The sequence below is a fragment of the Osmerus eperlanus genome, chromosome 7, assembly GCF_963692335.1.
Source record: "Osmerus eperlanus chromosome 7, fOsmEpe2.1, whole genome shotgun sequence".
Taxonomy (NCBI): Eukaryota; Metazoa; Chordata; class Actinopteri; order Osmeriformes; family Osmeridae; genus Osmerus; species Osmerus eperlanus.
In genome coordinates this window covers 6,026,377-6,053,769 of record NC_085024.1, presented here as the reverse complement: position 1 = coordinate 6,053,769, position 27,393 = coordinate 6,026,377, and the positions used below count along the sequence as shown (strand labels likewise).

The following is a 27,393-nucleotide window of genomic DNA, read 5'->3' as shown; positions in this document are numbered from 1 at the left end:
CTAATATCCCTAACTTCAGGCTAATAACACAGGGGTTTTTGGTTTGAATCTGACTTAGGACCAAATCTTGTACGTCGTCTCCGCTCTCTCTCCCTGCTCTCCCGTCTCTCAAACTATCCGATCAAGAAATGTAAAAAGGACACTGTGACCCGTAGGTAAAAACCGCCCCCTGACTTTTGACCTTTTCTAGGACATCGAGGTGTTGATGTCGGAGGGGAACAAGTCACGGACGGTGGCGGCCACCAACATGAACGAGGAGAGCAGCCGCTCTCACGGTGTCTTCAGCATCATCGTCACACAGACGCTGTACGACCGCCAGTCTGGGGTTGGTCCTGCTCTCAATGCAACGCCATCAAGCGGCAAAGAAATCACAACATTGGCCCAATGCTTGGGTCTGAAAATGTAAATGCTTTGACGGTACTCGTTACTGCTACTGTCACCAAATTTGTACTGGGTGTGTGTGCTTCAGAACTCTGGGGAGAAGGTGAGCAAGATGAGTCTGGTGGACCTGGCAGGCAGTGAGCGAGTGTCCAAGACTGGAGCTGCAGGAGAGAGGCTGAAAGAAGGCAGCAACATCAACAAGTCAGTTCCGTCACCTGCAGAAAACAAATCACCATTTACGTATGGCTCTGTAACATGTAGCTGAGGACTCAGTTGTAGGACATTGATGTTATTGACGTGTGTGTGTGTGCAGGTCGCTGACCACTCTGGGCTGTGTGATCTCAGCCCTGGCTGATCAGTCAGCAGGGAAAGGGAAGACCAAGTTTGTGCCTTACAGAGACTCTGTCCTTACCTGGCTGCTGAAGGTGGGTCTGGCACTCAACCACCTATCCCAACCAGTCAAATCAAAGTGTATTGGTATAAAGTAATGCAACACTAATGTCACAGAGGGCTTCACAGATGCTCATAGTTCCACACCTATAACCCTTGTGATACTGCATGGATATATGAATGATAGTAGCTCTACTCTGGTCATCCTAAATTGCTGTGAGAATAGATTAAGGAGATGTCTCTGGCTACTGTATTTTCAAAAGCTTCCCCACTTAAGCCTCATACGCTGTCACGTTCAGAACCTGACCCTTTCCTGTCGACCTTCAATCCCGTCGTACCCAGGACAACCTGGGCGGAAACAGCAAGACCGCCATGATCGCCACGGTGAGCCCGGCGGCCGACAACTACGAGGAGACGCTGTCCACCCTGCGCTACGCCGACCGCGCCAAGAGGATCGTCAACCACGCCGTGGTCAACGAGGACCCCAACGCTCGCATCATCCGGGAGCTGAGGGACGAGGTGGAGAAGCTGAGGGTGCAGCTCTCCCAGGCCGAGGTGAGAAGAGCTCCCCCTGGGGTACTTGAGGAGGAGTGCTGGGGGAACTGCAGGGTGAAAAGGGCTGGTATGAGGTATCCTGCGAAAGCTTGCCAGCCATTATATCATTTTGGAAAAAAAAATCTCCCCTAAAATGGTGGGTGGATGGTCGAAATTGACTAAGTCTTTACACATGAGTGAAAAATGAGCTGGTGAGTCAGACTAGGGTGTGGGGTTCGGGTGAGCATCCGTGCTGTTCTGATTGGTCCTTGTGCGTCCAGTCTCTCAAGGCCCCGGAGCTGAAGGAGAAACTGCAGGAGTCTGAAAAGCTGATCCAGGAGATGACCGTCACCTGGGAGGAGAAACTCAGGAAGACAGAGGAGATTGCCACGGTAGGCCACCAATACAGACAGGCTGAGAACAGCAGGTTCTCCTGAAAAGTTCCATTCCTTACAAGTCTGTGTTTATTTATTAGTTTTTATGAGGACATGTGATATTGTGGGTTGACTTGGAGTCTCCATGCTTGTGTTGGCCCAGGAGCGCCAGAAGCAGCTGGAGAGCATGGGCATCTCCCTGGAGACATCAGGGATAAAGGTCGGAGAGGATAAGTGCTTCCTGGTCAACTTGAATGCCGATCCCGCCCTCAACGAGCTGCTGGTCTACTACCTGAAGGTGAGGATTAGAAAGACTTGGCTCGCACACTGCGCCATTTAAATCCAGCCTCTTAACCTCCAACCACAACATTGGTTACGTGTATTGTGGTTCACACCCGAACAATTTGGAAATCTATCACTTGGAAAAAAAGACTGTAAAACAACAAAGCATTATGTGAACATTAGCTCTGTGTTTGCCCTGTGAGCTAAGCGGCTCTCTCCCAGTGTGAAGCTCGTACTGAAGACCAGAGAGCACTGATCTGCAGGGAGCCTCTATAATTGGAGAGCAGGCAGGAATCACATGAGCAAATAAAGCTCAGTCGAGCTCTTCAGCAGAGCCCAGGGGCAGATTCAGCCTGCTGTACTCTCTCTCTCTTTCTCTCTTTCTCGTTCTCCTTCTCCTTGTCTCTCGCTCTCAATTTTTCTCTCTCTCCCTCTGCAGAACAAAATTATACATATACCAAACTGTTATCCTCAAAACACATGGACTGTATCTGCTGACATACAAACACTCTCTCTCTCTCTCTCTCTCTCTCTCTCTCTCTCTCTCTCTCTCTCTCTCTCTTCTGTCTCTCATCATCTCTCTCATCCTCTCTATCTCTCTCTTTCTCTCTCTGTGTGCAGCACTTATCCTTCTTTTGTAACATTTCCCATTGACTGCACTGCCGGAACACAGCAAACACACCGCATAATTCCAGACACATGTATGACAACGGTACTGGGAGAGCTGTGCGGTGCAGAGGCAGGGCGAAAGCGTGCCAGACAGCAGCCGAGCTTCCGCGGCACACAGAACAACAGGCCTTTGTGTGCTCCCACAACCTCGCCCCGCACGCCAGGGTGGAATGACTCTGCTAATGTGAAGAGGCTACTGTAGCTGTAGGCGTCTGGTGGCGGGATGTTAGTCCAGCTACGCCCACTCAGTAATGAGAGACACACACGGGTGTCTTCCACTCAGCTCCTGTACTATTCAACAGTTAAACCGTTCGAATAAAAGCATGTGCTCAATTAATAAAATGGGTATGAAATTTACAAAATCCCACTTGTTTTGGTTTTGGTCCCATTGAGGAAGGCAGAGGGGCTGTGGTTATGCTTTCTGCATGTGACTGAGTCTGTGCCTGAGTGGGCAGCTATGAGCACTGGATTACAGTTCCGAACCAAGCAGGTGATTCACTCATGATTTAGGATGGGGAATTACCCGAGTCATGAGACTCCTCGCTCTGAGCTCCTTGGTTTGTGGTCATACATCTGCTCTCTGTCTGAATGCCTATCTGTCTGTCTGTCTGTCTGTCTGTCCTCCTGTGTGTAGGAGCACACACGTGTGGGTGCCGACACGTCTCAGGACATCCAGCTCTTTGGTATCGGGATCCAGCCGGAGCATTGTGTTCTGGAGATCTGCCCAGATGGTGATGTCACCCTCATGCCAGTGGAGAATGCCAGGTGAGCACCCAGCAACCCCACCTCCCCTTTCCTCCTTCATCCAGCCCCCCCTCCCCCTCCCTACCTCCCTCATTCTCCCTCCCTCATCTTCCCCCTCCTCTCAGTCCTCATGGTTGACTGGACCTCAGGGTTTCTCATGAGCTCACGGTGAAGGCATCTCTGATATCAAAGCCTTGCTCCACAGCTCTCACCACAAAGACATTGTTCTGCTGTAATTTACATTTTCAGTGCGCCACTGATAGTCTGCAACCCTCATGCCTGGGCTTTTTGATGTACAGTTCTTATTACCAAATGTTTTCCTTTGGCCCACCTGCTTTCTTTCTCATTGTCAGAACCTGTGTGAACGGAACCATGATCGACTCCTTGGTCCACCTCTGGCATGGAGACCGCATATTATGGGGGAACAACCACTTTTTCAGGTAAACCGTGAAACTCGCCTGCTGTTGTTTTGGAAAATATCTCGACTCATTCTTACCAGACATAGCTTTGAACAGGAAATTAGGTACAGGAACGGGTCTAGATGAGAGCAGTCCAACCCTGTTCCTGGAGAGGGCTGTCCAATCCTGTTCCTGGAAAGTTACCCTCCTTTACAATATGTTTGCCCTCCAACCCCAGTTTATCTCAACTTTATCTTCTCAGTTAATAATTAGAATCAGGTATGTGGGATCAGGGTTGGAATGAAAACCCACAGCACTGTAGCTCTTCAGGACCAAGGTTGGGCAGCTCTGGTCTAGATGAAGCTGGATGCTGGGATGTTGCTTGATGTCTGAAGTGAGCTGTAAATCCTGCTGGGCTGTAGGATCAACCTGCCCCTGCGTAAGCGACGGGACCGCTTGAAGGAGCTGGAGCGGGCATCCCCCAGGGAGAGCTTCGTGGAGGCGGACGTGGAGACGGCCAGCGAGGCCTCGTCGGAGCAGGACTACAGCTACGAGTTTGCCCAGATGGAGGTGATGATGAAGACCTTGGGGAACAACGGTAAGACTAACCCTATTCCACCTTGTCTCTCTTGCCTGTCGCTCTGGTCCCTCTCTTGGGATTCATCTCTCTCTATCAGGTCCCTTTTTTGAACTCATTTTTCTCTCTAACTGGTCACTTTTTTAGACTCATCCCTCTTTCTTTCTCTATGGTCCCTCTCTTTAAACTCATCCTCCTCTCTCTGGTCCATGGTTTTAGACTCATCCACCTGTTCATGTTTCTAACAGGGAGCCACCTTGACCGAATTTCTTAAACTGAAGGTTTTGTCTTGAATATGACCCAAAAGTGGGATGTGTTGTGGATGAACTGCCTGCCCTATTCCATCCCCACAACCATGGCATCCAACTACTGTTCTAAGTCACAAAAAAACACCCACTGCCTACCCACTCAAAGAGTTGCTCTGGGACAGAGCTGAGTGATGCAATGGTTATGTCATGCACAAGCTGTTCCTGTGTGGTTCTCTTGACCCTGTCCCAGTCCTGTGGACAGTGAGGGGGCGGCCCAAGGCCCTGTTACAGTGTGGATGAGCTGCCATCGCTGGGTTACTCTCTCTGCACTGCACTATCCCCACAACAGGGTTGTTCAAGTTTGGTCTTTTTACTGGATGCCTCACTTGAGACTAGATGATTCAGCACTGACATTGTGCAGGTCATGGCTTAGTTATTTTAATTGCATTTTATTGGCATGCAAGCCAGCGTGACTCGAGTTATGACATGACACAGCCGGGCATTGGTTGCTTGTGTTTGTGTTTTTTTTTACTCAATTTGAATGTTAGATGATGTCCAATTTGGGTTTCCTTTAAGATTATGGAGAAACCGAGGACGAGATAGACGTCCAAAAACCAGTGTCTCCCTGCGTCTTTATAAACTCGGCAGTCTCAGAGAAGACATCGATATAGAGGATCTAGATAGGATTCTTGAATTTCCTTCTGCATCAAATAAAGTGAACGGAACTGGATACGTGTATGTGCTGTCTCCCGGTGTGCTGTAGACCCCATGCAGAACGTGGTCCAGGTTCTGGAGAAGCAGTACCTGGAGGAGAAGCGCACGGCGCTGGAGGAGCAGAGGAGGATGTACGAGAGAGAGCTGGAAACGCTACGGCAGCAGCTGTCGCCCGAGAGGACGTCACAGCATCATCGCTGCAGCAGCGACCGTCTCACCTTCCCCACTCACACGCCCAACAGCAAGCTAAGGCTCTGGACCGAGGAGAGGTGAGGGACATGCAGGCACACACACACACACAGACATGCATACACATACATACAAACGTACATACATACACAAACACACACACAATCCAAGCCTTACACAAACTTCAAGGTTAAGATCACACACGTTTGGTGGATGTTTAGGTGGATGCCAGCAGGCTGAAGAGACCTTTTGTGTGTATCTTTATAACAACGTCTGTGTTTGTGTCCAGGGACGAGCTGTTCCGTCAGAGTCTGTCTCGGCTCAGGGAGCAGGTAGTAAAGGCCAACACCTTGGTGCGAGAGGCAAACTTCCTGGCAGAGGAGATGAGCAAACTCACTGACTACCAGGTCACCCTCCAGATCCCTGCGGCCAACCTGAGTGCCAACCGCAAGGTGAGAACTCCCTGACCCCTCTCTGCGTGTGTGTGTGTGCGGAAATAATGATGTGTCTATATCCTTGTGTGTGTGTGTGTTGGGTCTTGTTTAATTACCCTTGTGGGGAACTAATGTCAGTGAACTAACTTGACCTTGTGGGGCCATTTTGCTGGGCCCCATAACGTCAAAATGCTTTTTTCAGGGGTTTTAGGGTTGGGGTTAGAATTTGTGTTACAATTACATGAAGTGTTTAGGTTAGGGTTAAGTGTTAGTGGTCAGAGATAACACAATTTTGAATGGGAGTGAATGGTTGGGCCCTACTATGATCGAAAAAACAAACCTGTGTGTGTTCGTGCGTGTGTCTGTGTCTAAATGTGTGTGTTTGTATTTATGTGAGTGTATGTGTGTGTGTGAGTGAGTATTTGTGTGTGTGTGTCTGTGTGCATGTATTTATTTGAGTATATTTTTGTATGTGTGTTTGCGTGTGACAGCGCGGGGCTATAGTGAGTGAGCCGGCAATCCAGGTGCGGAGGAAAGGGAAGGGCACCCAGGTGTGGACCATCGAGAAGCTGGAGAACAAGCTGGTGGACATGAGAGACCACTACCGCGACTGGAAGGAGGGCACAGAGGAGGTGGTAAGAGATGGAGGGGAGGGAGGAGGGGAGGGAGAAGAGGGGGGAGGACAGATGAGGGATGGAGGGAGGAGAGGACAGGAGAGGGAGGGACTTTGGATAGAAGAAACCTTTATCGGAATCGGGCGTAGGGAGCAAGTTTGGGGAGTTTGAAGTAAAGTGATATACCTCTCTGGAATTCTGGGTAATAATTTGAGTGTTTTCTGCAGACCTGCGTAGGAGAAGGAGGGTAAGATAGCTGGATAACTGTAAATGAGTAGTAGTAAATAGTGAATTAGTAGTATATGTTGTGGATATGGTTGTGGAATGTGTAGAGTCTACAGTAATGTGTCCTATTAGCAGAGGCTTTTATCCAAAGCAACATTAAATTAAAATGTTGGGGGATTAAAACCTGCAACCTCTTGATCTGTAGTCAAGTGTTCCACCACTGAGCTACACCCAGGATATAGAACATGTTCTTATGTTCTGGTCTTCTCCAGTATAACAAGCTGGACAGCAACAAGCAAACAGACCCGTTCTATGAGGCGCAGGAGAACCACAATCTGATCGGCGTGGCCAACATCTTCCTGGAGTGCCTCTTCCATGATATTAAGCTGCAGTATGCTGTACCCATCATCAGCCAACAGGGGGAGGTATGACTCAGCAAAACCCATGTCGTCATGAACGTCTCAGTCTGTTTTCTGGGTTAACGGGCTTCTCTATTAATATGATAGCTCTATTACTTTACTGTGTCTGCTGTGGACCTGTTTAGCCCCATGCAGAAACAGGCCATACCATGTACACTAACCATCCTAAGTGACTGTGTGTGTGTGTGACAGGTAGCCGGCAGGCTGCACATCGAGCTGACGAGGGTGAGTGGCGCAGTTCCAGAGCGTATGGTTGGTGGAGACGACTCGTCGGAGAACTCCAGCGAGAGCAGCTGCTACGAGGTGATGGACACCAACGGAGAGATTGTCCATATGGCCAAGAGGCTCACCTGCAGGGTACGCTCCAGCAAAGAACAGGCCAGGCCCACTGACTTGTTGTGGTTATGTCATTTAGTCATTTAGCAGACGCTCTTATCCAGAGCGACTTACAGTAAGTACAGGGACATTCCCCCCGAGGCAAGTAGGGTGAAGTGCCTTGCCCAAGGACACAACGTCATTTTACATGGCCGGGAATCAAACCGGCAACCTTCTGATTAATAGCCCAATTCCCTAACCGCTCAGCCATCTGACTGATTATGTGAGGTAGCACACAGTTTTAATGCAGATACTGCTTTACTGACTACTTTACGTCATGGAGTCATCTTACGTCAGTAAGAGCCTCTTTGCTGACCCATGTCTAATGGTCCCTAAATATCCCTCTGTCTGTCTCGGTGTCTCTGTGTCTGTCTGTGTGTCTCTGTCTGGGACTCTCTCTTTGTCTGTGTGTCTGTCTCTGTCTGTGTCTGGACTCAGGTGCGGGTAAGAGAGGCCACAGGGTTGCCCCTCAACCTGTCCAACTTCGTCTTCTGCCAGTACACCTTCTGGGAGCATGCAGAGCCCACCGTGGCCCCTCCCATGGTCAGCCCCGACACGCCCTCCCCCCGCAGCCCAGACACCCAGTTCAGCGTCAGGTTCGATCACTGCAAGGTGAGGGCGCCCCCTGCTGTGTGGAGGACTGGTACTGCCTGACGGCCGTTCAGGAGTTGTGATGCTGCGTGTGTTCACTGGGGGGGGGGGGGGGGGGGGGGGGGGGTGCAGGCAGGAGGCAACGGCACAACGCATAACATTAGAACAATTCAGAGTGAAAACAAAAATATTGTGCGAAAATGTCCGGTCAAAGACAGCACGAGAGTGGGGCCAAAATCCGCGATGGGCCTGAGCTCGAATAGTTTCGGCGACTTTTTATAGTACAAAATCGCTGTCAATCTAAAGGAGATGGAGTCTTTCGACAGACCCAGTCCCTCAAGCAGAAGCCCAGCGTCCAGGCCAGCCCACTCCTCCATTTACCCCAGAGACGCTGAGCGTCCGTGGGCGAGACATAATCGCAGCATTTATCCAATGACCTTATAGTTTCGAAGCACTGAAAAAAACTGTTCAAAGCAGCCCCATTGAAGTCCAGTGAAGCTGGGCTTCAACAGGGAAATGCACTGTGGCGCTACAGGAATGTATGAGAAGGAAATCAGTCAGTCGACCTGCTACGTAGCTGATTCTGAACGAACTCGTCTTCGAGATGAACGTGTTCATCATAAATGCGTTACGCATTTAAAATGTTAACACAATAGTAAATATTTAGACCAGCGTAGCGCGCTTAGTGCAAGCGTAGGGTTCGGGTTCGGTGGAAAAAAATTCTAAGGTTCGGCCGAAACTGAATCCCGTCAAAAAGCCCAATATACGGCCGAATCCGAAACCGAATCCTGGATTCGGTGCATCCCTATTCAATAGAGCATGACATACTGCGCCAAATGGACTTTGAAGAGCTCATTGATGAGTTTGCATTGAAAGAGCAGAAAACTGGCTTTTTAATATCATTGATGTGATGATGGTGAGTCACATGTTTAAACTGATCATATTTATAGAGTGGTTCTGTGGACTTTAAAGCACTGATGTGTCAGTGCACCTGGCGTGGGTTTGTGTGCGTGTCATGATGTATATATATATACATATATATATCGCGTCGGGGCGATATAGGGGCCTCATCCTGGTAATTAGCCCCAGGCCTCAAAATGTCTTAATCCGGCCCTGGGTGCAGGACTACGTGGTCCACGTGACGGAGGAGTTCCTGGAGTTCATTTCAGACGGGGCTCTAGCCATCGAGGTGTGGGGCCACCGCTGTGCCGGGAACGGACGCTCGCTCTGGGAGCCCGACGCCCTGGAGGCCAAGACACGCACGCTCCAGGACAGGTGAGGGGAATAGACATCCATGTACACACACACACATATATATATATATATACAGACACACACATACACACATGCACATCCCCCACACACATACACACACACACCAACCATACTTCTCCTCTTTTTCCTCTTCTAGACTTCTAGATACACCACACACGCACGCACATGCACACACACAGACTGGCACTATATTATTATGCTGCTCCACACACCTCCCCTGTCTGTGGTGTGTGTCAGGTGGAGCGAGGTGTCTCGTAGGATTGAGCTGTGGGCCTCCATCCAGGAGCTGAACGAGCAGGGGGAGTACGCTGCTGTGGAGCTGCAGCCTGTGAAGGACATCACTACTGGGGGGGTCTTCCAGCTGCGACAGGTTCCTTCACTGTTTTCATCTTTTCTTTGACTGTAGCTGTCAGGGTTAGGGTCAGCTGACTGACTGTGTGTCATATACATCTGTGTGTGTTCACAGGGTCACTCCCGCAGGTTGCAGGTGTGTGTGAGGCCTGTCCAACACTCGGGCACTCTGCCCCTGCTGGTTGAGGCTGTGCTGTCTGTGTCTATGGGCTGTGTGTCGGCACGCTCCACCAAGCTACAGAGACCGCTGGACAGCTACCAGGTCAGTGGGAACACGCACACAAACACACACACACACACACACCTAGACTTACCTCTTGAGTAAACGCAAACACGATAATAAGCGTCAAGCCACAAGTCTCCGTCAGTTTATGGCATATTTTATTTGACGCCCCAATAAAATGGGTTCTGCTTATGAAGAGGGATGTGTGTTTTTTATTTTCATAAGTATGTGGATGTGAATCAGCACGCTGGTGGTCAGACTATTTTGGGCTGTCTGCCATGACGGGATCATGTGCTGACTGGCTGTAAATCTAATGAAGAGAAATGTCTGGGCTCATGTTTCCAGACAGGAGCTCCCCAGCATGGACGCTCTGTGTTGCTGTGGGTCACTCAGGAAGCCGCGGTAGTGATCTAACACATCCAGTATACCCTAGAAATGCACTTTAAATGTGTCTACACGGTATACCCTGGAAATGAACTATAAAAGTGTCAGGCTTTAGAGTAAATTATTTTGCGTTTCAGGGGTCCTTACAGCTTTTTTATTTGTTATATATATATATATATATATATATATATATATATATATATATATATATATATATATATAAATGTAAGGCTTTAAAAAAGACATTATGATTCTATGAATATAGGTTCTGAGCCAGAATAGTTCACGGAGAAACAGAAACATGAGCGATCCATTTTTTAGTGATTACAGCGTTTCTGTGCTCTCTAGTGTACATCCAGGTTCGGGTGAACCTATCACCATCTACTGTTGTTGCATCCCTGTTTCTACTCTCTGTGGCTGTAACAGTCATGTGTTCCAGTGTCTGTGATTGTGGCCCTGTAGCTGAGGCTAGTGGAGAGGTGTGCGGTGTCTGACTGAGCGTGTGCTTTTATTCTCTCCTGCCAGAGAGAGGAGGATGACGATATGGATAGTTATCAGGTACCCCTCTCATCCTACTGCTTCAGAAGCATGACAGACACCCAGCTGCTGATCACGCGCTTGCAGACACTGGGAGCAGGGGGGGCGGGAGGAGAGAGGCAGGGGCCCCCCATCACCTCACTAAAGATGACCTGGGTTATTGTGTTCCTTCTGGACGGGGGAACCTTCCCTGAATGTAGCACAACACTGTGTCAAAAATCTTCGAACCCTAAAGAATCTTGAAGCAGCTCCTAAAGAGATACAGGAAGAGCCGTTCCTGGGCCACCAATCAGTATTCTGTCTGGGGTTCTGTCTCCGCCCCCCTCCCCCTTTCAGGTTACACAAACTAACTGACCACTGTCTGCTTCCCGCTACTGAAAAGCTGCAGGAACAATACTGTTTGTCTCACCCAAGTCACCTGACCAACTTACGCATGGCTGCATGAATGATTTTGCATGGGGGGGGTGGGGGTGGGGGGGTGGGAGGGGGTTAAGGGGTGCAGTGCATATTGGGATTGTTTATTTGTTTGTTCTCTTTTTCTGAGGCGGTCCTGCCATTCAGGTAGGATCCTCAGGGACTGTGAATGTGCAAGTGTGTGTGGTTTGGGATATGGTGGGGTAGTGTGTGTACATGCTCATGGGTGGTGAGGAACATCTGAAATCTCGACCTAATCTTTTTCCAAGCCTAAAAAAATAAGGGCTCACATGCTGTAATTCAGGCAGGCTTTCATCTATGGGACTTTCTCCAGGATTAACATTGACTCAGTGACTTCCAGTAAGCCCATGTCAGCACTAACTCCAGGAGCCAGCTGTTTGACCATGTAAAGATGTGTCAGCAGCAGGTTAGCCCCCTCAGACTAGGGGGGACTCAGTTGATTGTGGTGAAGTTCCTCTGTGTCCTACTGACCTTGTGAGTTCCCTGACTGGTCTCCTCTGAGGCTGGTCTCTCCTGATGCTTGGTCTCTCCTGCTGTTTGGTCTCTCTTGGGGCCGGTCACTCCTGGGGCTGGCCTCTTCAGAGGCTGGTCTCTCTTGGGGCTAGTCTCTCCTGAGACTGGTCTCTTCAGAGGTCGTCTCTCCTGGGGTTAGTCTCTCCTGAGACTGGTCTCTTCAGAGGTCGGTCTCTCCTGGGACTGTTCTCTCCTGGGGCTGGTCTCTCCTGGGGCTGGTCTCTCCTGAGGCTGGTCTCTCCTGACTGTGGTTTCACTGACTGCAGGAGGAGGACCTGAACTGCGTGCGGGAGCGCTGGTCGGAGGCCCTCATCAAGCGCAGGGAGTATCTGGACGAGCAGATCAAGAAGATCATCCACAAACATGGTGAGCTGTGGAGGACGATGTGGTTCTCCTGTCTCTCAGTCCGCCTGTCCTTTTCTCACCTGTTCTTGTCCCTCTCTCCTTTTATTTCTGGCCCTGGATCTGTCTCCTCTACCCTCTCTCTATTTTTCCCCATGCCCCCATCCAATTTTCACCCTCTCACCTCCGTTTCCTCTTTCGCTCTAATTCTGTCTCTGAATCACTCTCTCCTCTACCCTCTCTTTCTCCCTCTTTCTCACACTCTCTGTCTCCCCCCCACTTCCTTCCTCACCCTCTCTCCTCTGTCCCCCCCCCCCTCCAGAGAAGTCGGAGGAGGACATAGAGCGCGAGGCGCGGCTGGTGGAGCAGTGGGTGGGGCTGACGGAGGAGAGGAACGCTGTGCTGGTGCCTGCTCCTGGCAGCGGCATACCTGGGGCCCCCGCACACTGGTGAGCTCCACACACACATGCACACACATGCTTACATACACACATGCATGCATACACACACATATATACACAGATGCGCACACACACATATATATATATATATACACACACGCACACAAATACACCTATATGTATACACACAGATATGCACACACACATGCATACACAGACACATAAACAGATGCAGACACACAAATATACACATGCACACGCATATTTATAGACACACACACATGACATATTTGTTTCTGTTTTAGGACACCCCCTGCTGGAATGGAGGCTCACATCCCTGTCCTGTTCCTGGACTTGAATGGTGAGGTTCTTCACACACATAGCCATGAGCCAGCATCCACACAGCATCCCAGCCATCGTCATCCCTAAGGACGTGGTGGGGATGTCCTCCCTCCTTGGTCTGACTGTCGAAATGTCTGTCTGTGTCCCCAGCTGACAACCTGACAGTGAATGAGCAGTTGACAGGGCCCCATGCTGCCGGGGTCAACTCCATCCTGCCCAAGGAGCACGGCAGCCAGTTTTTCTACCTGCCCATCATCAAACACTGTGAAGATGAGGTAAGAATGGGCCTCCGCTGCCCCCCTCTGGCCAAAAGAAGAACTTGCAAAAACTAGACATTCCTTCAAAAAAGATGGTCTTTTGTGTCCCAGGCACATATTTGGTTTTGAAAGTATTTTCTGAGAATATTCTCCAATGAAATTATGCTTATCTGCATAGTAGTGCATGGGCACTTGGATTAACATTAAAAACAGGAAACTATCAGGTTGGTTTAGGTGCAGTTCTATGGGCGTATGTGAAGCCCTCTGTGCTTGTCTAAAGGGCTATACAAATACATTTGATTTGATTTGATCGAGCAGTGAGCTTCCTCTGTGGTCACCCGATACCAGCATAATCCGGTTGACCTATGACCTACATCCCTGTCCTCCTACAGGTGTCAGCGCTGTGCTCCTGGGACTCGTCCATCCACGACTCGGTGCACCTCAACCGGGTGACCTCGCCCAACGAGCGCATCTACCTGATCATCAAAGCCACGGTGCAGCTCAGCCACCCCGCCTCCATGGAGCTGGTGGTCCGCAAGAGGATCACCGTCAACATCTACAACAAACAGGTGCCTACCACCACAGGCTCTGGAGTCACCGTCAGGCTGCCAGTCAGGGTTGCTCCTAACCACAAAGTATTTCACTTTTTGTAATGGAGTTTGTGTTGTTTAGTTTTTGACCAAATGTGTTTCTCCTGTAGAGCTTCACTCAGAGTCTAAAGAGGCGAATGTCTCTGAAGAACACTCTTTACTCCTGTGGAGTCACCTATGAGATTGTGTCCAACGTACCAAAGGTACTAGTGTGGGCTCTTGTATTAAGGCCTTTGAATTCTCCACCCTACTTTTTCTAAATGATCGAAATGATCTATTTACACTTAATGTCCTGTTCTACTGTCCTGTCCGCCTGTGTGTGTCGGTCGGCCAGGCCTCGGAGGAGCCAGAAGAGAGAGAGACCCTGGCCCTGATGGCGGCCCGCGGGGAGAGTGAGGAGAGCCATGACGGAGAGACCTACATAGAGAAGTACACCAGAGGTGTTCTGGAGGTGGAGAACATCCTCAGCTTGGAGAGGCTGCGTCAGGTCGGGTCGATGGAACACATGCAATGCAAACACATACTGTCAATTATACACATGATGTACATGTGCACATATAAACACACATATACTCATGCTGTACACATACACATATGAACACACACATACAACAACATACACCACCCACAACTAGTCATACATACATACAAAGACTGTGGCTCGAGATACCGCAAAGACTGCGGCCTATGTTTTTGTTGAGTTCGATTTTGTATTACTTTTATCACTTGTATTATTGTTTTTATTGATTTTATGTAAAGCACCTTGAGCTGCAAATCTTGTATGAAATATGCTATATAAATACAGTCTTATTATACATACACACACAAAAACATAAACACACCCAAAACCTCCGGACACAAACACAGCCTCTGATAAGTGTTTGTATGTGGGCAGGCGGTGACAGTGAAGGAGGCTCTCTCTGTCAAAGGCAGACACCTGAGACGGAGCATCAGCACCCCCAACGTGGGCCATGTAAGGGACACTCACCCACCCTCAGCCAATAAGCCTCCAACTCAATTACAGGAAACGTAAGAAACCCCAGCCTGTGTCAGTCGAGGGTGACCTTCTTCCTTTGTCTGTGTCCTCCAGTCCTCCTGCAGCAAGGCGGATCTGACCGGGTGCGATGATGACGACTGCAAGGTAAGGAAACGGCCAATAGGCAAAGAGATGTTAACCTTGCTCATCGGCTTGATGTACGTATCCTGGCTCGTCACTCTCTCAAAACAGTCTAGAGAAGCAAATGGATGACTGCTCACTTAGATATAGGTATATACTGTAGATATACTACTTTTTTTCTTAAGAGCTGTAGATATACAGTAGATGACACCTGTGTTTTCCTGTGCAGGGCCACTGTGACAGTCATCTAGACGTCTCTGACTGCAGTACCCAAGAAGGCTTTATGTGTGGAACGCCCCTCAAAAACAAGGAGAACCAGGGTAACCTCATGACAGACACAATCATCCCACCCAGACACCATCATCCCTGACACCACCATCCCAGGCAGACATAATCATCCCAGACAGATACAATCATCCCAGACAGACACCACCATCCCAGACAGACACAATCATCCCAGACAGACACAATCATCCCAGAAGACACAATCATCCCAGACAGACATCATCATCCCAGACAGACACAACCATCACATTGTGATGGTTGGTCTTTCTCAAGATGAACTTCCCCTCATCTGGATCTCTACACAGGGTTGGTTCCAGAGAGCCCTACCTTCTTCAACTCCAGCCCGTTCAAGGTGCTTTCTCCCCAGCCTCCCAAGTTCCTCAAGTCCCTGCTGCCAGTCAGAGAGGAGAACAACAAGGCCAGGAAAGCCCTGGAAGCACGCCCCCTGCTGGGCCAGGAGGTAAGGTCACCCTGCTAGCAAGGGACAGAGAACTGTCCCCCCCTCCTCACATTTGTCCATTTTGTATTTTTTATTTTTTCATCTCACTCTTTTCTACTTCTGCAATTTGATAGCACTTTGTATGTGCATTGTCTTCAAACAAACGTCACTCTTTTCATGTTGCAGTATTTCTCTGAAAATAACTATCTATTAATATGACAATGTTTTGTCATGAAACAACATTTGTGACAGGTTTCTAATAGTACTAAATCTGTGTGAGGACTATAATGCCTTAGCTACTGTATGAATGGGAACCTCATGTTCTCTGACACCTGGCCGTGTTCCACCAGACAGGCATCCTTCATTGTTAAGGAGCATGACTTCACCCAGGAATAGCTACAGTCAACCAAATGGTGTATCCAGCCAACCTACATTAATGTTGTGTGTACGTTCCAATATAGACTATTACATTTAACTTTTTATTGTTTTCATCCTCACAAAGCCTGGGTTAACTGTGGCTATTCTTACAATGTAAATTAACCAAAGTGTGTGTGTTCCATTCAACATCGTCTGCATGTCTGTGTGCCATCTGCCATAAACTAACTGTAAACACTTGAATGCACTGGACTGTTAGCTTGGTAACTGCCTTGCTCCATGCATGCCTGTTTGTGTGAAGTGTGTGCTGTTGTTCTGACCTTGCAGAGCATGCGCTCATGTGTGGACAGCCCCACGCTGCTCCCCCCTCCCTGCCCCTGGCCCCGGCCCCGGGCGGGCAGCGAGGGCCACCGCACCCCCTCCACCTCCACCTCCACCCCCACCCCCACCTCCATCAGCAGACCGCTCAGCCACACACTGCCACACACGGCTGTAAGTGTCACACACACACGTAGCCACACACACTGACACACTGTTCTGGCCGAAAACCCACCCAAAAAACACCGGAGGCCCCTCTGTGAATAACACACACATACTCACACACACGCACACACACACATGCATTATGTCATTAGCGCATGTTTACCTGCCTTCTGCCCAACATTCATCTCAACACCCATCAAAACATCCATTGTCATCAGTCTACCCTCGTGGTCTATGAGAGAAGGTGTAGGCTCCACCGCAGAAAGGAGAAGTTTGACCTTGTCCTCGGTGGGTTCTGTGTTGTGTCCGCCCCTGTCCTTCTGGTCAGGACTCGGAGGAGGAGGAGACGGACCTAAACATGGCCATGAGTCTGGGCCTGGGCTCTCAGGACTTCCACCGCTACCAGCCTTACATCCCAGAGGACTTTGCCAACTTTGACGTGTACAACGCCACCTTGGATAGCCAGGAGGGGGCGTTGTGTGCACGTTCAGAGCTGAGGGGAGGCCGGGGCTTGGGAGGAGGAGGTGGTGGAAGCGGGGGAGGAGGGGACAGAGAGGTCACCCGCAGCCCCACGGCCAGCAGCTGCACCAGTGGCTACTTCTCCAACAGCGCCTCCAACGCCACGCTGTCCGACATGCCCTTCAGTACCAGCGACAGCTCCGACCAGCTCAGCTCCACAGCCAGAGAACCTGACCGGGACCCCCAGGATCCCCCCTCCTGCCCCCCGGGGCGAGGTGGCACCCTTACCCAAAGTGCCTCGGCAAGGGGTGAGACCCACACCCCTGTGCAGTCGCTGGCCAGCTCCTCCATCAGTGTTCCTGCTCGGCTAGGGAAGCAGGCCTCCCCCCAGCCCAGCAGGTGTGCCCTCAGCGTCAGCCAGGAGTTCACAGACTTTAAAGGGGCCGACGACGGCATTGGAGATGGCGATCTTGGACACTGGCAGCAGGAGTGGCAGCAGAAGGACTCACGCCTGCCCTCCGACCAGCCGAGGAGAGGGCATGAGGCCCAACAAGCGACCAAGCAGCATGCCTCGGCCATCATTCACACACCTCATCTGGGACACACCCAAGCCTCTAACTGCAATCATCACAATGGTAAAGAGTGTGGGATACCTGTCCTGTCCACCGCTCCATCCCTGGTCTTATCCACAGACCCAGACTCAGGGTCATGTCTAGGGCCAGTCCCAGGCTTAGCCCCAGCCTCCTCCCCTGCCCCAGCCCCTGCCTCAGCCCCAGTCCTAGCCCCTGCCCCAGTCTTATCCCCTGCCTCAGCCCCAGCCTCAGGGCCTGCCTTAGCCCCAGGCCTCACCCCAGTCCCTGCCCCAGTCTTATCCCTTGCCTCATCCCCAGCCTCGGGGCCTGCCTCAGCCCCAGTCCTAGCCCCTGCCCCAGTCCGAGTCCCACCCCAAGTCCAGCGAGGAGGAGGACAACCCCCCATCCAGGAGCCAACCCAGGGAGATCTTCCCCATGGCAGCCCCTGCCCCAGCCCCAACCCCAGCAGTGCTGAGCCCTCGGGGGACTCCAGCGGGGACGAGAGCACGCCCGCAGCCCAGCTGCCCGACTGGATGGCCCCCGGGGAGCAGGTGTGGGTAGGAAAGAGGAGCGGCACGGTGCACTACGTGGGGGGAGTGGAGTTTGCCAAGGGGATCTGGGTGGGAGTGGAGCTGGACCTGGCAGTGGGTGAGTGAGGGAGAAAATCCAAACAGTAAATACCATTGTGTATTGGTACGTGTGTGGTTGTTTTAGGGTGTGTGTTCGTGTGTGTGAATAGGTCTGTGCTTACTATCCTCTCTCCCTTCAGGAAAGCACAATGGAACCGTCCAAGGGAGGGTGTACTTCCGCTGTGCTCCTAGCCACGGGGTGTTTGTGAAGCCCTCTCGCCTCACCAGAGGCCCCCCCTGTATGGACTCAGAACCTCAGACCTTGGTTCTCTAGGACCCTGGAAGACACTGCTCCATCTGGACTACCATCCCCAGGATAGGGGCCAGGGTCCTGGACTACCACCCACCAGGATAGGGGCCGGGGTCCTGGGCTGCCACCCCCTGGAATACAGGCCAGGGTTCTGGGCTGCCACCCCCAGGATACAGGCCAGGGTCCTGGGCTGCCACCCCCAGGATACAGGCCAGGGTCCTGGGCTGCCACCCCCAGGATACAGGCCAGGGTCCTGGGCTGCCACCCCCAGGATACAGGCCAGGGTCCTGGGCTGCCACCCCCAGGATACAGGCCAGGGTTCTGGGCTGCCACCCCCAGGATACAGGCCAGGGTTCTGGGCTGCCACCCCCAGGATACAGGCCAGGGTCCTGGGCTACCACCCCCCGCAGGATACAGGCATGGGTCTTGGGCCACTACCCTCCAGGATAAGGGCTTGGGTCCTGGACTACAACCCTCCAAGAAAGGGGCCAGGTCAGAGACCCCGCTGACTCCTATCTCTCTCTCACTCTTTCTCTCTCATAATTCATCCCTTTCCCCGTCAAACCAATTTTTGTGTAAATTACTGTTTCTCTTCAGCGTGGCTGACCAGTGTATTTTAACGTTTATGTCTATCATTGTTCACCGAACGTTCACTATGCACACATGCACATGCACATGCTTTTATTTGTTTTATTTGATATTTTTTGATAGAAAGGTAAGCCTTTGACTGAGTCATCAGATAAGTACCTTTATCGACACTCTTTCTTACATTTGTATAATCAAATTTGTTCATTATGTGATATTTATGTCAAACACCATGCATATCCTCCCTATTGGGTCAAAGTGGGATATAATCTGGGATATTTTGATGAAGAATGTACTACTGTTGATACACTAACAAATGACAGTTTGTTATTGAAGTCATGATGATATGTCAGGGGTAACCAAAGAACTAGGGTTTCATATCTGCTGAATATAACTCATATTTTGCTTGTGTGTATTTGTGTGTACATATATACTGTATGTGTCTAGTTAATGCGCAGTGCCACATGACTAACACCACAAGCCCTTTTGAACATTGGGCCACCTGCAAATCGCAACTGCTTTGAAGCTATGACTGCAGTCAGCTCAGCTGTCGGTTATTGTTAAATGAGTTTTGTTGGAGTACTGTAACACTGTGGAATGACCAGTTAGCCCCTACTGAAGCTGGGACTATCGCCATTGCCGTCTGATTGCTTGCACTGGAGTAGACCTCCCTGGGAGTTCATCATGTAGTCTTCCGTGTGGGACAAGCAAACGGATCCCGTGACTGCTCCTCTGTGACCCTGCTGCTTGGTGCGTCTGGAAGGGCAGGACACTGAGGGAAATTCCCAAAGGGACCTGAGGTCTGTCAACACTATGATCAGTATGAAGCAGGCTAGGCTTTTTACTAAGACCTGGCGGCCTCCCTGATGCCTTACTGCCCTGTCTCTGTGAAGATGGGCAGGAATATCCATGACAGACTGCTTTTCCTAAATCCTCACAAAGGATGTGCTGACTAGAATAATGTGTGTGGATCTGAAGCCTGTGTATGACGTGATGCCCTTGAGGCATTTCAAATTGCCACCCAACCTTCTTTGATTGAATAGCTCTTGGTAACGCCTTTAGTATCTTTTTCTTTTTTAAGATATTTTTTTGACCGCGTTTTTTATTCTCATTTGACTTGACAAGTAACATTTCAAGTATTTGTAAAGGTACTTAGTAATGCCAATAAATGAACTTTTTTTTTTTTTTACTGGGAGGGGATGATAAAAGGATGATTGACAATATCAGGAAGAGATGTAACAAGTGATTTTTGTAAACTGAATGATCATATTTTATGGAAGCAATAGATGTGGTGAGCTGTGGAACTGATATATTGTTGTTTTAAAGTGCTGTATTTTCAAGGAAATGAAAGAAACCCAAGACCTTACTTTAAAGATGACATCAAAGCTGCTCTCCCTCACAAGGAGCTGTAAATAGAAATGTATTTGAACATAGTCTTTACAGTATTATAATGTACAGAATTGTATTTATATTGTATCTCAACAAACTGTTTTAATTGGTACAAAGATGTTCTAGAATACAGAACGTTTACAATGTACAGCCTGTGTGGACCTCTTGACTCCCAACAATCTTTCAATCTTTCAAAATTATTTCATACGTTTTTACAGCAGTTGTTTTCACTAGGGCCTTGGATATAGACACAGGTCTTTGTCCAGGGGAATGCTGCCTTCCCCTGTGAGATTTATGGCACACGAAGTGACCCATCTGTGTTGGGTCTACAGAGAAGCTACAGACGTCAGCCTCAAACACGGCCACTGTAGCGTTTGTTCATCACACAAAGCCCGATAGATCAGCTGGTTAGATATGTCACTGTGAGCTGCCTGTCTGTTGTTAAAGTAGGCTGTGGGGTGATCTTTTCTATTTTACTATATAACAGTAAAAGCAAATGTATGATGTATTTGTCTATTCTGGAGGTGTTCCGAATTCTGATAGTTGTTGCAAAAGCCAGAACACGATCGCGACATTACAGTTGTGACATCGGTAGTCAGCTGTTCCTATTGACCCCGTGTGACCATGATGTGTGATGCAACAGGTGTGATATGGGGCACGATGACTGCACACAAATGTGTGGATAAACACCATAAGCGTAAATGAGATATCAAATATTAAACGAATCACCTCTAGGCCTACGTGAAGCACAGTGGGCTAAAGGAATATGATTTTATCAACAACAACAAATTACCACCGACAAGAAATTAAAATGTGAAGGTTTCTATTTCAGATTATTTTTCCTGTGAAGGAGCAGTAGGCCTACGCTATAATCACAAATTGAGTAAATAGACATTACTTGTTCGTTTCAAAACCAATGAAGTGTGGTCGAGTCACCCACCAGGTCGAGTAGGTGGAGCGTAGTGCGTGTCCTGGGCGGAGTTAGGTGACGTGTAAAGCGATGTACATGCTCTGAAGCACAGAAGCGGAACGCTGAAACAGATCTTCTGTCAAACAGGTGTCGGGAATCTTTCGCTCCAAAGAAAAGCATCCCGGACCAACACTTTCTTTTTTAATTTAAACTTTGGTGTTTTTCAGTGTTCAATATAGTGGAAACATTGTTTCCAACCCCTTGCACAAATGCAGATGATGCACTCAGCACAGAAAGACACAACCTACACGAAGATCTTTGTTGGGGGTCTTCCATATCACACCACGGACTCCAGTCTCAGGAAATATTTTGAGGTGTTCGGTGATATCGATGAGGCTGTTGTTATCACAGACAGACAGACGGGAAAATCAAGAGGTTATGGATTCGTAAGTAATCAATTTTAGTGTGACACATGCACACATGTTGGTGTATGCAGCTGCAGACTACCTTGACCAGTCAACGCTTGCTGGCAAGAGTCAAATGGTTAGATAAAGTTTAACTTTAACAGATAATTATTTCAGGCTATCGATAAACACGCTACATGAACAAACACGCCACATGAACAAAGTTATGATGTATTATGCACTCAGTGTTCCAACATGTACAGAGTAATTTGGCACTCACAATATCAAAGACTAGCGGATTCATCCCTTTATTCAATTACAGACAGTACGAAACTGTACTTATGTAGAGCTTAATGGCAGATAGTAGTTAACTGACTTATGTTGTTAAATGGAGATTTGTGTATGCTGCTCTCAGGTGACGATGGCAGACCGGGCGTCCGCAGACAGAGCCTGTAAGGACCCCAACCCCATCATCGATGGGAGGAAGGCCAACGTGAACCTGGCCTACCTGGGAGCCAAGCCCAGGGTCATGCAGCCAGGTGAGGGCCTGGACGCCCTGGCTGAGGGCTGCGCCACAGGTTTTTTTCACAACTTGGACGACCAAGGTGGAGAACAATGAAAGCAGAAACTATTGCTTTTTACTCACACGTATGTGCTGGAGTGTTTGACACTGACGCAGTGTTGCTCAGCAACCTTAACCCTCACTGTGTGGCAAGTTGACGTTGTATGACATACTTGGGTGGTTTAGATTGATTACTTTGTCATGCAGGATGGTCGAGTCAAAAAAACTTTCTTGTTCCAGGGTTCTCATTCGGAGTGCCTCAGATCCACCCGGCGTTCATCCAAAGGCCTTATGGGTAGGTCGCCTCACACCTCGTTACATGTTTTCTTTATCATGTCTGTGTGAAACATCTTCTACAGATTAGAGTTTGTCATTTAGTATTAGAACATTTTTCTGCACACAGACTCATTTTTACCAATAGATGTATAAAAGTATTTAATACTTACATTCTACATCTGCTAAATGATTAGCATTAGAAATGTTGTTTTTTTACATTTCTGTAGTTCTTGTAGAACTATAACTTTGACCCACCCATTCAATGTTGTGTGTCCCGGTGTGACTGTTGGTGTGTGCACATCTTTGCTTGTTATTGTTATTGACTCTGGAGGAAGTGACCGTTTGTCCAAAACTCTTACAGAATTGACTCAATGTTGTCCATTTCTTTCTGATCTGACAGGGTCGATTACGGTTAAAATAGCTGGTGAAGGGACATGATGGTTTGAGGAATAGCTGAGTCTGCATTGGGCAGATCACTAAAGTGTTACCAGTAAACTCTGACACACACAAACAAGCTGAAATGGTGATTAGATGCATGGAAGTTGATGTTTTCTTTTTCTCCAGTTTTCCATATAGTCCTTAGATTGGTGTGTGCCTTGGTACCAGTATGAAGTGGTTTTCAGCTTAACTGTGTGCTTATATTCACTTGCAGTGGGGAGGGGAAGGGAGGGAGGAGGGTCCTAGGAGGGATTTTGGGGGTTATTTTTTTGCAGACATTTGAAATTTTGTTAGGGAGATGTAACTTACTTTGTTTGACATGGGGTGTTGATTCTTGTTTTTCTTTTTAATGACTGATTGTGCTTTAGCCTGTGGTTGTATTTTTCTGGTTTCAGTTAACAATACGTTCACTATGTTTTGTTGCTCATGGGGTGTATCACCCAGTCAAGGAAGTAATATTTGACAATCCATCCCCTGCAACAAAACAATCCCTGGCTTGCATGTTGGACTTTTTTTTTCCTGTTTTCTTTTTTCTCTTTACTCATAATGCTGTGGTTTCTGTTTTGATTTTCTCACATTAACCCATTGCTTTCATAAGTAGCTTTTCATCTAAAATTAACGCCTATATTTTACAGACCCGTGTTGAACTAATATCTTTAAAATATAAAAGAAACACAGACAGACAGCGCCTGACAAAGAGACAGGCTGCAGACGCACAGGACAGTTGAAACTGACAGAGTGGTACCGGTCTGACAGCAGCTGTTGGCTCACATGGCTTCTCAAATTCAGATGGAAAATGGGAGTCACTCTACTCCACAGTGCACTTAATAATGTATGTCTTAGAGAAGGCCACTCACCCGCAAACAACAGGTGGGCAGCTAGACATAGACATGTGCCCGGGGGCCAGTGTGACTGTGTCCTAGGGATTACCCATGTGTCCCAGTGATTTACAAAGCACCTTTATTTAGCCCCGAACATTCGGGAGCACAAAATGGCCGCCCTGCCCTAGCCCTTCAGAATAGTTTGTGTTGACTGAACCAGTTCAGCAGCACAGTAACAAGAGTATTTTTATATCTGTCTGGAGGAATTGAGAACGGAGGCTCCTGTTGCAGATGACTAGTCTATGGAGTTTGTAGCTAAAATAGGATCCAACCACATCTTGCAGGAGTGAACAATACCAAAACCTTGGTTAGTCCTAAAACAAAGGTTATCCAACTTGAGTGTAACGGTAGTACCGTAAGATATTGAGATATTTAGACAGGTATAGCAAATATTTACTCGGATGTAAGGAAACATTGGAGGCTACCACTTGCATATCCTATGACTAGACAGAAGTGGTCACACCATCAAGTTAATAATGTAGACAGTTACGTGAACGCGAGGGAAGGAGACTCGTGAAGGTCATTCAGACAGAGGAGTGACAGAGTCCGCCATCAGACTTGATGAGTGCCATGCCATGTGTTGCTCAAGCTTGTCCCTTAGGGATGACAAGGGGAGCAAAAAATAGCATGCCTCCAGCCTCTCTTGTCAGTCAAACAGACGGGTATGTATGTGAGTGTGGTTGGGGGGGGGGGGCAGAGAGAGTAGAAGGGTACATCTAGGGACAGATTTAACACCCTAACACCTGCTCTTCTGCATGTGTGCTACAGGGGACTAAAACTCAGTGGGGTAAATAGAGCCAAATCTGCCCAGAAACTCAAACTTCCATGGTCCACGGCCCCATAGTCTACAACTTACTTTTCCAGACACGAATTTATTCAATGTATCGGTATTGACTACAGCACAAACCCCACTAGAACATATACAGTGCCTATTTCAACTGCTTAAAATCACTTTTGCCATAATTTTTCTGCAAAGCCTCTTCAGTGAAATTTTCTCTCCTGTGTTTCCATGATTTTTGTGTGTGGGCATGCTTGTGTGTGTGATGTGATTGTATGTGGACTGGTAAACGTTCAGTTACATCCTACTCTTGGTTGGTGTTGTGTTGCGGTGTTGTGAGATGAGCTCGCAAGTGGTGTGAGACAACCTTGGTTCAGTCACAACCGGCAGAGGTGTGGGCTGTTTTCGCTTAACGCCTTTATTCCAGTATGATTCCAATGCTTTTTCTGACTCAAAATTTGAAAGCTGCGCTCGTTTTTTGATATTATGCTAATAGTTTTCTCTCGGTAGGGTCCCTCCATTGTAATTGAATGGTTTTGCTGTGTTAATGATATGAGAACTGGGTTGTTGTTGTTTTTTTATGGCGCCTGCTTCTTCAGTTTAAGATTGTCTATCAAGTGTTTCTGTTCTAACCTCCTGTATGTTTATGTCCAACAGGATTCCAGCTCACTACGTCTACCCCCAGGCCTTCGTTCAACCCAGCATGGTCATTCCTCACGTCCAGTCCACTGCAGCGGCGGCTACTGCCGCTGCCTCCTCCCCGTACCTGGACTACACCGGCGCGGCCTATGCCCAGTACTCTGCTGCTGCTACTGCTGCAGCTGCAGCTGCCGCCTACGAGCAGTACCCTTATGCTGCCTCCCCGGCCCCAGCTGGCTACATGACCACAGCCGGGTACGGCTACGCTGTGCAGCAGCCGCTGGCAGCCGCCGCCACCCCAGGAGCAGCAGCAGCGGCTGCAGCCTTTGGCCAGTACCAGACCCAGCAGCTCCAGACAGACCGCATGCAGTAAGCACTGTGGAGGCAGGTTTACCGTCAAGGGTGGGTCATGCAGTACACACCCCCGGGACATGACGAGGGAGAGGTTAGTGTTAGCAGAGGGACAGCTGAGAGGAGAGGGTGATGATGAGGATGATGAGGAGGAGGATGATGATGGTGGAGAGGTTGTTGTTGGAAGCACTGTCATCTCTTCTGCCCCAAGAACTTGAAGAGGATCACCAGGAAAGGAAACAGCAGAAACGTTACCTTATTATTCAATTATCAGTATTGTCTTGTCATTCTAGTATGAATATTTAATATTTATTCAGAAGTAAGAAAAAACATATTAATCCTTATTTAAGTAGCAGGCTCCCCAAAACCACTGATGCATTTTGTACGTAAAATGATATTGAAATGGTTAACGTTTATTGCAATGTGTAGTTTTATATGTCCTTCACAAGTGCACTCAAGTCTGACAATCAGGTTGTTTTTAAAAACATGTCTAAATATAGCTAAACAAACCAAATAAAGACCTTATTGCAAACAAGGAATAAAACTGTAGACGCATGGTACAAATAACTAATTTCATGTTTCCATATCCATACTTAATGATCAATGTTAAACTATGCAATGCTAACTTCAGTAAGTATCAAAGGGGCTTTGGTATGATAATACGTCTACTTATTTGCTGATGATCGTATTGTTTGCAGCCTCCAAAGAACACATAGCTGATAGCCACATGAACAGAGATATATTTCAGTTTGTTGCCCAGTGTCTCTTCTCTTCTGATCAGTTCAGACACCGGGATGGGAGTACACTGGACTTGAAATCCAGCTCAATGTTTTGTGAATTTCTTTTTCAGACTGAAAATAATGTTCTTCAGAGAATGTTTTCCCACTGTGCCTTTTAAATGTTGGTACTCTTGTATTTATTAAGGAACTTTCCATTTTGTGCAGACTCTTTAGCAATTTGGAGTCATCTGGATTATGGATGGGTACTTTTTGTTCCTCTTTATGTACTGTACCATACAGCTGTTGAAGGATCAGGTGTGCTATTCTAATTGCTTAACTGGAATTTACTGTATAATTATATATTTGGAAAAACAAAAACCTGCAACAAAAGGCAGTGGATTTATACCTTTTCTATAAAACTATTTTTCCCCATACTTTTGTAAAATTGTATTCCTTTGGGTAAAATAACAAAGCTAGTAAAACTATGAGCAATAGAATAAGCTGTAGTATTTTCTAAGTTACATACCTTTTTCCATTTCCATATCTACCTTTTGTTACCTTTAATTAGAGGGATTTTTACACTGTTTGGAACTTTTTATACTTGAAATGTTTCATGAGAGAAAATCTGAATCTGAAAATGTTTCTCCTTTTGGAAATTATTAATGTCACTCAGAGATGCCAGTGCAATATTCCTCCAATTTTTCTTTTAAAATGTGTGATTCTGACTAGGCACTCATTGGTTAACAAATAAAATATGTATTGTCTTTAACCATTTTAATCGAAGGATTGATTTCTTTTAGAATAAGCACAATCATTTGTACCTTAATTCAGGTAATTTCACATCTTTGTTATCTAACCATAATGACAGGTGCTAATATAATCTAACAGTCTAGTTGAGGAACTAAAGAACGGTGAAACCATGCATTTATACAGAGATATGTAAGCCACTATTTTGTCACAGCAAACTCAACTCAAACAGGTGGGAAAACATGTCTACCTTTGGGGAATGTGATAACTGCAGAAGGAGCTAGCAGTCTGGTCGGC

At 48.1% G+C, this 27,393-nt stretch overlaps 2 protein-coding genes across 7 annotated transcripts in view; both read left to right on the top strand.

Annotated features, from left to right (window-relative positions):
- kif13a (kinesin family member 13A) overlaps positions 1 to 20,539 on the top strand; it is a 38,976-nt gene extending 18,437 nt beyond the window's left edge. Inside the window, exons 8-41 of one of the 5 annotated variants that reach the window (XM_062466786.1) lie at positions 191 to 325; positions 470 to 582; positions 695 to 806; positions 1,114 to 1,326; positions 1,587 to 1,697; positions 1,843 to 1,977; positions 3,265 to 3,395; positions 3,728 to 3,814; positions 4,195 to 4,370; positions 5,361 to 5,580; positions 5,790 to 5,952; positions 6,426 to 6,569; positions 7,046 to 7,198; positions 7,385 to 7,549; positions 8,006 to 8,179; positions 9,282 to 9,433; positions 9,671 to 9,803; positions 9,900 to 10,046; positions 10,917 to 10,949; positions 12,143 to 12,242; positions 12,541 to 12,667; positions 12,925 to 12,980; positions 13,112 to 13,236; positions 13,611 to 13,787; positions 13,919 to 14,011; positions 14,143 to 14,295; positions 14,704 to 14,781; positions 14,899 to 14,949; positions 15,155 to 15,245; positions 15,516 to 15,670; positions 16,352 to 16,516; positions 16,836 to 17,715; positions 17,866 to 18,186; positions 18,308 to 20,539. In XM_062466786.1, coding sequence (XP_062322770.1) covers positions 191 to 325; positions 470 to 582; positions 695 to 806; positions 1,114 to 1,326; positions 1,587 to 1,697; positions 1,843 to 1,977; positions 3,265 to 3,395; positions 3,728 to 3,814; positions 4,195 to 4,370; positions 5,361 to 5,580; positions 5,790 to 5,952; positions 6,426 to 6,569; positions 7,046 to 7,198; positions 7,385 to 7,549; positions 8,006 to 8,179; positions 9,282 to 9,433; positions 9,671 to 9,803; positions 9,900 to 10,046; positions 10,917 to 10,949; positions 12,143 to 12,242; positions 12,541 to 12,667; positions 12,925 to 12,980; positions 13,112 to 13,236; positions 13,611 to 13,787; positions 13,919 to 14,011; positions 14,143 to 14,295; positions 14,704 to 14,781; positions 14,899 to 14,949; positions 15,155 to 15,245; positions 15,516 to 15,670; positions 16,352 to 16,516; positions 16,836 to 17,715; positions 17,866 to 18,186; positions 18,308 to 18,441 — 5,403 coding nt within the window. In that variant the 3' untranslated portion in view covers positions 18,442 to 20,539. Of the gene's footprint in view, positions 1 to 190; positions 326 to 469; positions 583 to 694; positions 807 to 1,113; positions 1,327 to 1,586; positions 1,698 to 1,842; positions 1,978 to 3,264; positions 3,396 to 3,727; positions 3,815 to 4,194; positions 4,371 to 5,360; positions 5,581 to 5,789; positions 5,953 to 6,425; positions 6,570 to 7,045; positions 7,199 to 7,384; positions 7,550 to 8,005; positions 8,180 to 9,281; positions 9,434 to 9,670; positions 9,804 to 9,899; positions 10,047 to 10,916; positions 10,950 to 12,142; positions 12,243 to 12,540; positions 12,668 to 12,924; positions 12,981 to 13,111; positions 13,237 to 13,610; positions 13,788 to 13,918; positions 14,012 to 14,142; positions 14,296 to 14,703; positions 14,782 to 14,898; positions 14,950 to 15,154; positions 15,246 to 15,515; positions 15,671 to 16,351; positions 16,517 to 16,835; positions 18,187 to 18,307 lie in introns of all 5 variants that reach the window. The other 4 variants (XM_062466784.1, XM_062466785.1, XM_062466788.1 and 1 more) reach the window with 4 other exon arrangements.
- Positions 20,540 to 21,399: 860 nt separating this feature from the next.
- Positions 21,400 to 27,122, top strand: rbm24b (RNA binding motif protein 24b). Of its 2 annotated transcripts, none has more exons than XM_062466782.1 (4): positions 21,400 to 21,747; positions 22,121 to 22,310; positions 22,508 to 22,562; positions 25,298 to 27,122. In XM_062466782.1, the coding sequence occupies exons 1-4, from the start codon at positions 21,571 to 21,573 to the stop codon at positions 25,650 to 25,652; spliced, it is 777 nt and encodes a 258-aa protein (XP_062322766.1). In that variant the 5' UTR covers positions 21,400 to 21,570; the 3' UTR covers positions 25,653 to 27,122. The 2 variants fall into 2 exon arrangements, with proteins under 2 accessions (XP_062322766.1, XP_062322767.1); XM_062466783.1 differs by having other exon boundaries at positions 21,403 to 21,747; positions 22,121 to 22,244.
- The last annotated feature ends 271 nt before the right edge of the window (positions 27,123 to 27,393 follow it).

What these genes read in the sequence shown, in the direction of transcription:
- rbm24b (XM_062466782.1), top strand. Translation starts at nt 21,571, where the DNA reads ATGCAGATGATGCACTCAGCACAGAAAGACACAACCTACACGAAGATC. An exon ending in AATCAAGAGGTTATGGATTC is followed by an intron (nt 21,748 to 22,120) that starts GTAAGTAATCAA and finishes TGCTGCTCTCAG; the next exon opens with GTGACGATGGCAGACCGGGC. An exon ending in TCACAACTTGGACGACCAAG is followed by an intron (nt 22,311 to 22,507) that starts GTGGAGAACAAT and finishes TTCTTGTTCCAG; the next exon opens with GGTTCTCATTCGGAGTGCCT.